We start from the raw sequence: 9535 nt of genomic DNA, 5'->3' as shown, positions 1-9535 counted from the left end.
TGTGTTTTGGAGGAACTTCCCCCCCCCCCCCCATGAAATGTTTTTTTAATTTTGAAAAAATTATTTCAAAGAAAAGGGGTGACAAAAAAGTGACCTAACCCCCCTTCCCTCCCCCTACTAAACGAAATATCGGTTGGCATTATTTTCCGATTTCCGGGACAAAACAAATATGTGCTCTTAACCCCCCCCCCCCCCCCCCCCCCTCCGCTTATTCAACGGCTGGTTGGGTCGTTGCGAAATTTTCGGCGCGATTTTCAAATGTAACCCCTCCCCCCCCCCCCCTCGAAAAAATCCTGCGTACGCTACTATACCACCGTTATTCTCCCAAGCAAGGAAACCGGTTTGATAACAATTTTGTCTATATTATCTTATCATCTATGTACGCTGTATCCAAGAAACATATATTTATGATCCACCTATACCAGTGGGCCAACATATTATGTTAAAACTTAGACGTCATCTGAAGGGGACCAGGGTTTACTCGTTTCTACAATTAAAAGGGCTTGCGAAGGTTCATATTTCCGAAGGGTCATAATTCTGAAACAAAAATTTCACATACCAGGGTGCTCATAATTCAGATAGTGAAGGTTAATCATGCTGAACATTTGATGCATTATCTTGAAGGTTCTACATTCTGAAAATGACATAAGGCTCCTAATTGCCAAAATTCAAAACATTTTTAATTACGAAACGAAAGAGGTTCGTAACTCGGAAAATGCAATAGGGTTCATAATTGTGAAAACTAGTTAAGAAACTGTCACATGTCACTGAGATTGATGAATTAAGCAGAGATTTTTGATGTTATGGGTTTAACAAAAAAGTTCGAAGGGGGCCTATGTTGGTGCATGAAATATTGAAATTCAAAAGTTATCGGATAGAATCCTTTCACAATTAAATATATCTAATGAAAATAACCCCGAGACCGTAGAAATACTGGGTGGGTTCCAGCGGGTTGCTAGTCTGATCCCGGTGTTCTTAACAGAGGAGAAGAGCTAATAGGTGACGCTGTTAGCTCTTGAAAAACTCTCATAACCCTATGACGAGAACATGACAAGGCGGGTTGTGTCGCCTTCAAATAAACCCCGTCCTGCACCGGGCAGCAGCGATGCAGTACATGTAGTTGACGGAGGATCCAAACCTTGGACAACGGTGGCTACGGGGGAGCAGAGGGCAGGTCGGCGTTAACGCTTCTGGCTTCTGTACTGCGATGGAAGGATCTGGCCGCCCACCATAATTAATTGGTCGCGTTTGTCATCATGAGATTACAAAATCAACAAATCAAGTGGGTATCGATCGGAAGGTGGAATCCGCAGGCCGGAAGATACGTCAAGAGCTACTGCGGAAGAGAGAGGTACTGCTCGTAGTACGCTTGCGGGTGATGACGGATCAGGATCGATCAAAGCCTCTTGTAGGAAGTTCTGTTCATGAAGGTCCCATGATGGAAAGGAACAGCACCCCTCTAAGGAAACCAATCAATGTAGCCACGTGGAACGTACGTGGTATGTCTGATGGGAAGGCCCGGCCCCCCACTCCGGGGTCGGAATGACCGCATGCGTGTTACCAAAATGTCCGGTAAAGGGGTACTTTTCACGCACCAAAGTCCGGCTCGTACATACATAAAATTGACTTTACACACCGGACCTAGGGGGTGTTTTCAAAAGGAGGGAACACGCATATGCGTACCCTATATTACACTGAGTGGGGGCCGGGTGGGAAGGTGGAAATGGTGGAGAAGGAGATGGCTCTAAATGATATTAAAGTTTTGGGAATATCTGAATCATGGTGGCTTGGACAAGGCAGATTTACATCAGACGAAGGAAATACAATCATCTTTGCGGGGAAAGAAAGTGGAAGGAAGCGAAGGGGTGTGGGATTCATCATAAAGAAGGCTACAACTAAATGTGTCTTGGGATATCGCCCGATGAACGAGAGAATTATGACTGTGAGATTACAAGGGCATCCTATGAATATATCCACAATTCAGGTATATGCACCAACAGCAGATGCACCGGAGGAAGAAATCACTGATTTCTACGAGATGGTACAAGATGTCGTAAACAGCATTCCTAGGAAAGATTTCCTCATAATATTGGGTGACTGGAATGCAAAGATTGGTAAAACGAGGGGAAAATTTGAGTACATTGGTAATTATGGTCTTGGCATCAGAAATGAAAGAGGTGATCGACTGGAAGAATTTTGTGTAGCGAACAGCCTCATCATTGGTAACACATGGTTTGAGCATCATCCCAGAAGACTGTGGACGTGGATGAGTCTGGGAGACAGAGCCAGAAACCAGATAGACTACATCAGGGTCAAGAAGAGGTGGCGGACTTCACTACAGAACGTTAAGACAAGACCAGGTGCTGACTGTGGCAGCGATCATCAGCTGCTTGTGACACAGACATCCCCTCTATTTGTGGCTTTATAGATTATAGCAAAGCATTTGACTGTGTGAGCCACTCTCAATTTAGGAATACAATGGCAAAGATGGGGTTCCCAAGTCACATCATCGAACTGATCAAAAACCTCTAACATGACCAAGAAGCAACAGTGAGAACCAGTAACGGTAATACTGAGTGGTTTGGAATTGGTAGGGGAGTACGTCAAGGCTGCATACTGTCTCCTAACATTTTTAATATTTATTCTGAGGACATTATGAGAAATGCTCTAGAAGGATTCAATGGGGGAGTTAAGTTTGGAGGTAAAAAGATCACGAACCAAAGGTATGCTGACGACACTACTCTCGTTTGCAGCAGCAGAAGAGCTGATGGATTTGTTGAATCGCATCAAACAGGCAAGTGAAGAGAAAGACCTTCTTCTAAACACCAAAAAGACAAAATAATGGTTGTCGATAGAGATGAAAATAACACTGACTTCACCGTAGCTGGAAATAAGATTGAAGTAGTAAATCGGTTTGAGTACGTGGGTTCAATCATCACTAAGAAAGGAGAGAGCACCACAGATATTAGGAGAAGGATGGCAATGGCGAGATCAACAGTACAGAATATGTCTCACATCTGGAAGAGCCGAGGCCTATCTCTCAGTCTGAAGGTTCGTCTGCTTCAAGCAACTTCTTTCTCTATTGCGACTTACGGAAGTGAGTCCTGGGCCATGACAAAGAATGACAAAGAATGACAGAAAGAGAGTTGATGCCTTTGAAATGTGGTGCTACAGGAGGCTGTTGCAGGTTTCATGGAAAGATAAAAAGACAAATGTGTGGGTCCTGGAAAAGATTGGAACAGACTTGACCATCAGAAGGAGAATCATGGAAAGAAAACTAAACTATTTTGGGCACATTGTTAGGAGATCTGAAGGTGTTGAGAAGCAAATACTGCAAGGAGCAGTCGAAGGAAAACGGGGGAGAGGTCGTCCACCAATATCTTGGATTGATGATATCAAGAAAGTGTCTGGACAAGGAATGAAAGGTGCAACACAAATGACAAGTGAAAGAGTTGCATGGCGTGCTCTCGTGAAGACCACAGCAGCGCTTTACAGAGCCACCTGAAGTTGATGATGAATGGAAAATATTAATAGTGTGCCTATACACAAAATACCGTAATCTATCACGTTTTAAAGCCTACGGTATGTTGAGCTTGTTCAGTAACATTATTCTGTTTACTTATTTTTTTAAAACAATTTTCCTTCTATAGACAGAGCGGGGATTCATGCCAAAGGTCCTGTCTTCGTATATAGGTTGATGTCATCGGCACGAACAGTTGTAGACCGTTTTCATTGTCTCGTTATAGTCATACACCGGCGCAGTAGCGTAGGTCCTATTGTTCGGGGGGGAGGGGAGTGATATTCTATTCATTCACGAACGAACGATAGGTAATAAGGTATTATCTACCCCACTGGATGCACGTACTTTTTTTTACAGCATATTCCAAGGTGCATACTCGTAAAAGAGAAGAACAAATCTTAGTAAATAACAATTTTATAACGTTGAAAATTTATCACCGTGTCCAAACTTAATGGACAGATTGAGTCAAAAGAAGGGAAACCAATATTCAAGCCCAAATATCTAAAAATTAAAAAAAAAATAAAAAAAAGCAAGTGGAATAGCTGAAATATATTAAAATTGTATGACGATGGATAATGTCGTCTATAATTCGATAGGCTGTTCACCAAAATGTGATCATGGATGCTTGATGACTATTCTGCATGCACAGACTCTAATTTGACACTTTATCACAACACATTTAGCATTGAGCAGAGTCTAGCTCAATCAGCCTGTTTCTGTATCAAGAGCAGCTAAAGTACAGAGCCTGTATAGTGTGCTGTCAGTATAGTCTCACAGTGCAGACACTGTTACACATAGCGACTGACACGGGTTTGGTGTGTCTGCAAACTAATTGATTACACTAGCCATTAAACAGATGTCTAGACCGCCTTTCAGCAAATTTTGGATGAAAGGGTGCCAATAATATAATCATTCAACCAAACCAGTCCCAGGATTGACCTTTAACTTCATTTCAAGAACCATGAAAATTACAACTATTTAGCTATTCATGGATATGTTTTATTGATTAATATGCCTATGTCATTATCGAATAGAATGTAATAGGCTACATTGGTTAAAACTGAGGATCTTTAACTAAATAATCCTATTGTACTGATTGTAAAGATATTCAGATTCAGATTCGAATATGGATTTCTTTCTTTTTTCTATTTTTACTCACGATGAACGACTCTGTCCACATAAGGTGGGCGTCTCCGCAAAATAGGAAACATCAAATATTTGTTCTGATCGACTCCTTGTATTGTAAATGCAAGTTATCGGGATATAAGAAAGGGTCGAATTCCCTTCTTCCATCCATTTCGTACTCCTAGTTTGTTGATGAAGTGTTGAGGATTGAGGATCGGTCAAAATGCCGGGTTTCAAAGAGAAACTTACGTTCCAGATCCAGGAAGACGAAGAAGATGACAAGATTAATCTTTCGTTGAATCAGGTCATCATGATTGGTGCCCTGGTGGCCGCCCTAGTCATTGGGGTCGGTCTCCTCTGCTTCTACATTCCCGACAGAAGCTGTGGGCAGGATGACATCATCGGCGTTCCTACCTCCGATCCTCAAAAGGGAAAAACAACCCCTAGAGCTACGACAGAGGGCAGCGAGGTGACAGATCCCGAAATACCCACCACCACCACCAAGTCTACTACACCAACAGCCTTCGTTCCTTCCTCCGATCCTCAGAATGTAAAAACAACCCCTAGAGCTACGACAGAGGGCAGCGAGTCTACTACATCAACAGCTAGCCCGTCTGGACCATGGCCTGGTCGACTAACAACTGCCGTGATGCCAGAGTCGTACGAGCTCTTCCTCAAACCCTACATCTACGACGACGACGTGCCTTCAGGAAAAGCAAAATTCACTTTCGACGGAATCGTCACTATCCGTGTCCGATGCAACAACGCTACCAATCGCATCACTCTGCATGCTGTGGATATCACCATCCATACCATCAAGGTCTTCATGGTGGGCGATACAGTCGATATGTATGAGAGTGATTTGGAAGAAAAAGAGTACGAATTCCTCCACATTGAGCTCAATGACGAACTCGTCGTCGATGGGGTATATGACATCGAAATCGATTATCTCGGTCAGCTGAATGCTGGACTGTCAGGATTCTACCGCACTAGTTATTTGACCGAAGATGGGACAATTGTGTAAGTAAACTATCTCTCTCTCTCTCTCTATCCATGTTCCTTCCCCATTTCCCTCTAACTATATCTCTCACTCTCAAATTAGTGATTTTCGTCTTGATACATTACGACTCTGAACCAGGGCACATAATTATTTTGCTGTATTTGACTTGTACTCATTTAAGGCTGTCACATTTCAAAGCAAAGTGGCTCCTCTTTTTCTGTCTGTCTATTTTGATGATTGAATTGCACTCGATCAGCTGAGTTTAGAAAGTATTTATCTCCATCACTACTAGGCTACATCTATATAATGCTAATCCACTCATCAACCTTTTCGGTCATTCTTTGCAAAGTAAAACGACCTTTTTTTAACACCGTATACGGTGACTTCCAAATGGGATTATGTTTAGGATAGATTAAATTGATGTAGTACTTTTTTGCCACCTACGAGTGTACACCAAATACACCAACATTTGATTGTTTATCTTCGGATTTAACAGCATTTTGCATGAAGAATAAAGTGTCTCCATCCAATTTGCTTCAATTTTCACGAGGTTTTAGGGAATTAGAACAGAATCTCTCTGAGAGACAGATATAAGTAGTTAGAGAGACTCAGAGAAGAGAGAATGGGGGGTGGAGACAGAGAGAGAGAGAGAGAAAGAGAGCGAGAGAGAGAGAGAGAGAGAGAGTGAGAGAGAGTAAAATATAACTGCACAATATTACATCTTCATTTTAACATTGTCAAGACGGGCCCTGTCTGATATCTATAGAATTGTAAAAACATAATATCTTACTTATTTATATTAAAATGTTACATTTACATTGGGAATTGCGATTGCGAATTGCCATTATAAACCAACTCTTTTCATTTTATGAAGACACTAATCAACTATGAATTTCACTACTTCAAGGTCGTTTTCAAAGATTAAATGAAAACACTATTTAAAGTGCGTGTATCATATTTATCAGTCACTTAGAAATATATAAGATAATTCATAATCAATATCAATATATTAGTATAATAGTGTCGTGCCGTGTTTGTGCCATCTAACTGGATCGACCAAATCAATTGATTCATAATATATGTATATTATGCAATATTTTTTCCCGTAACATGAGAGTAATTTTAATAGTTTCATACTATTAATTAAATGTATTGTTAACTGTAACTGTATAATTGTTTTAAATGGGGGCACGCTACAAGAGTCCTATCTCGCACCCCGGGGCAACGTGTCTGACACGGCCGGTTGTAGCAACTACTCCGAAGATCAAGATTACAGTAATCTTGATCTAAGGAGACACGAACGAACGAGTATAATAGTTTATTGTAGGGGAACGATGTTAGACATGCAAATGGTTCTTGGTTCATTTTGTTGAAACGATCGTTGGAGGATTTAGGGAGCACAAACGATCCGTGGTCTCTTTTGTAAGCATATGGGGCATACCTTCAATTCCCCCCCCCCCTTTTTTTCGTTCAAAGGCAACCAACATTTTGATAACCTAATTAACCCCTTTATGTATTTGATTTTTTTTTTATTATGTTTTTTTTCTACCCTCAACCATGGGTTTTTTGTGTTAAATCATCATCACCTAGAAACTTGATTTTTTTTAATTTTTTTTTTTTGTTGGGGGGGGGGGAGTAGTTGTTTTGCTTGTTTAGATCTTTCTGAATTTGCCCCCCCCCCCTCACACTTTTCTTTATAAAAAAAACACGTATACCCGCCCCTTTGATGGACTACTTGAACTATGACGTCATTCTCGTTTTAATACAAAACACGTGACAGCTGTTTTCCATGTTGTCTTATCACGAAATCAAAAGTCAAGTTTATCTCTGACGGGAATAGGCCATAAATATCCCTTTTAAAGTTTTAATCGATTGATCAACGATAAATGCTCTAAGCGAAACTTCATGACTAGCGAAACGCTCTTATTGCAACATTTACGACCAACGAATAATGATGGCAGTTCAAACATTTACAGATTTGAGATAAAATTAATGAAGAAGTTCATTCAAATGGGTTCACCTCCACAATATGATGTAGTGTAAAGAATAAAGTATCTAGCCTTCGATGTTTGCCAAGACATCTTTTATGTTGGAAGGGCCACAGATATTTTTTTCAGTGTAGAGGAATTCATATTTTAAAGTATTTCCAGCAAACCCTATGTCTACTGTATGAGATCATTTTAAACATATAGTATAGGGTACTAATCCCAACTCTGGGGGTTTAAGAACGGTCTGAATAAGAGGTAAAAAGGGAAGTTAGACTGAAATCTAAGTTTCCCAATCGTTAAACGTGACTTAGGAAGTATCGCGTTTACCTCAATTGATGTGTTGGTCGTTTACTTTGTTCACTATAAAACCAAACAATGTGTAACTATAATCCACTCACTTGAGAAAGTAGATATCATTGGTTAAATTCAAAGATGATTTAGATTACAAATACTAATTAGAACAATAAAGATTGTATTGTCCACCCGCTTATTTGCGAAAATTTTAATAATAGTAAGCAAATAATTACCGTTGGTGAAGGTGATGGGACAAACTATCACTTTCGAGGCGATCTGGATGTAGCTATCTTTCCGAAGCAAAGCTGAGGAAAGATAGCGTATACATTCAGACCGCCGAGGAAGTGATAGTTTGCCATCGTCTGAAACCAAAAGGTGATTATTTGCTTAATATTCCACATCGGAAACATTTCACTTCTTCCGTCATTTCAGAGCAACAAGTCATCAACTAACAGCTAGCAAACGGTGTACGAAACGTACAGTGTATGCAGTATGGTGGTGTGACCATAGTTCGCGCGTGATCAAAGTTCGCGTACTAACACTAAAAGCGCTTAAAGAGGAGAGCAATGCGCAACGTATACAATTAAAGTGCGTTGCACTGTGTAGATAGTACTTCTATCTTCTTTTGACCAATCGTAGAGCAAGATTATTAGTATGTGGAATATAATATATAATATTATATACCTCACTTTAGAAATCTAGCCATCTGATTAGTCGAAATTGGAGTCGTGCTTTCTAGCCATTCCCGCAAAATGCCAAAACCGGTCTTTTGAAAAAATACTTTTTTGCATTTTACGTATATGCGTGCAATCTCAATGGGAAGGATTTTAGCACACAAACTCGAGTGGTGCGCGACCAGATACTATATGTCACGCAGCCTTTTCACACACAGCTAAAATTCTATAAACATGACTAGTATAAACGTGTTTCGAACGTGTTTAAATTAATCACGAGCCTTTCACACACAGAAATTTCGTTGCGATCGTTAATAGTTTCGTGATTAACTACTGCTCGTAAAATGCGCAGTAGTGCCATTGCGCATTGAAGGTCATGTCATATCAATCAAAGCGCACGCTCCATCCAGTTTAAACACGTTTAAACACGAATTTCCTTTTACACACAAAATGTCAAGCTCTCTAGATACGAACTTCCTATCTGCAGCCTGCTTTTAGGGGCGTATGGATCGCGACTTCGTATCTATCCCAACATCGTATAAACGATGTTCACACTGGGAAATTTTGTCTATAAACATGTTTAAAACTGTTGAGTGATTCTAATCATCTCTAGATACGATGAATTTTAGCTGTGTGTGAAAAGGCTGACGATAGCGTAAACAAACTTGATTACCATGATTGGTAAGTCGCACAAGTATTATATGACCCTTTTCGGTACACTGCAAAAACCAGGGTGTTAAATTTCTAACACCAGTATGGTATTGAATTTTTTTGACACCATTGGTGTTAGTTTTAACACCGGTCAGATTTAAGCATGCATTAATAATTACTTGGTGTTAAGTAACATGGTGTTGTTTTATGCTCGGTGTTGAAAGTATCATCACGTGATTTCGTTTAAGGTGATTGATTGGTCAAATAAGTTTTCACAAAGTGT

At 40.3% G+C, this 9535-nt stretch overlaps 2 protein-coding genes across 2 annotated transcripts; both read left to right on the top strand.

The window, feature by feature from the left end:
* The first annotated feature begins 1723 nt into the window (after nucleotides 1-1723).
* Nucleotides 1724-2428, top strand: LOC115919344 (craniofacial development protein 2-like). The gene has a single exon (XM_030972855.1). It carries the CDS (start codon nucleotides 1724-1726, stop codon nucleotides 2426-2428), a length of 705 nt encoding a protein of 234 aa, XP_030828715.1.
* A 2354-nt stretch (nucleotides 2429-4782) lies between these two features.
* LOC115919339 (aminopeptidase N-like) lies at nucleotides 4783-5669 on the top strand. The gene is made up of 2 exons (XM_030972848.1): nucleotides 4783-5114; nucleotides 5151-5669. The coding sequence occupies exons 1-2, from the start codon at nucleotides 4869-4871 to the stop codon at nucleotides 5667-5669; spliced, it is 765 nt and encodes a 254-aa protein (XP_030828708.1). The 5' UTR covers nucleotides 4783-4868.
* Nucleotides 5670-9535: the final 3866 nt, after the last annotated feature.

The sequence above is a fragment of the Strongylocentrotus purpuratus genome, unplaced genomic scaffold (assembly GCF_000002235.5).
Source record: "Strongylocentrotus purpuratus isolate Spur 01 unplaced genomic scaffold, Spur_5.0 spur5_scaffold_6, whole genome shotgun sequence".
In the NCBI taxonomy this organism is placed as follows: domain Eukaryota; kingdom Metazoa; phylum Echinodermata; class Echinoidea; order Camarodonta; family Strongylocentrotidae; genus Strongylocentrotus; species Strongylocentrotus purpuratus.
Note: the sequence above shows the minus strand (reverse complement) of the source record. Positions and strands in the feature narration are given on the sequence as shown.

What these genes read in the sequence shown, in the direction of transcription:
- LOC115919344 (XM_030972855.1), top strand. Translation starts at nt 1,724, where the DNA reads ATGGTGGAGAAGGAGATGGCTCTAAATGATATTAAAGTTTTGGGAATA.
- LOC115919339 (XM_030972848.1), top strand. Translation starts at nt 4,869, where the DNA reads ATGCCGGGTTTCAAAGAGAAACTTACGTTCCAGATCCAGGAAGACGAA. An exon ending in CTACGACAGAGGGCAGCGAG is followed by an intron (nt 5,115 to 5,150) that starts GTGACAGATCCC and finishes ACCACCACCAAG; the next exon opens with TCTACTACACCAACAGCCTT.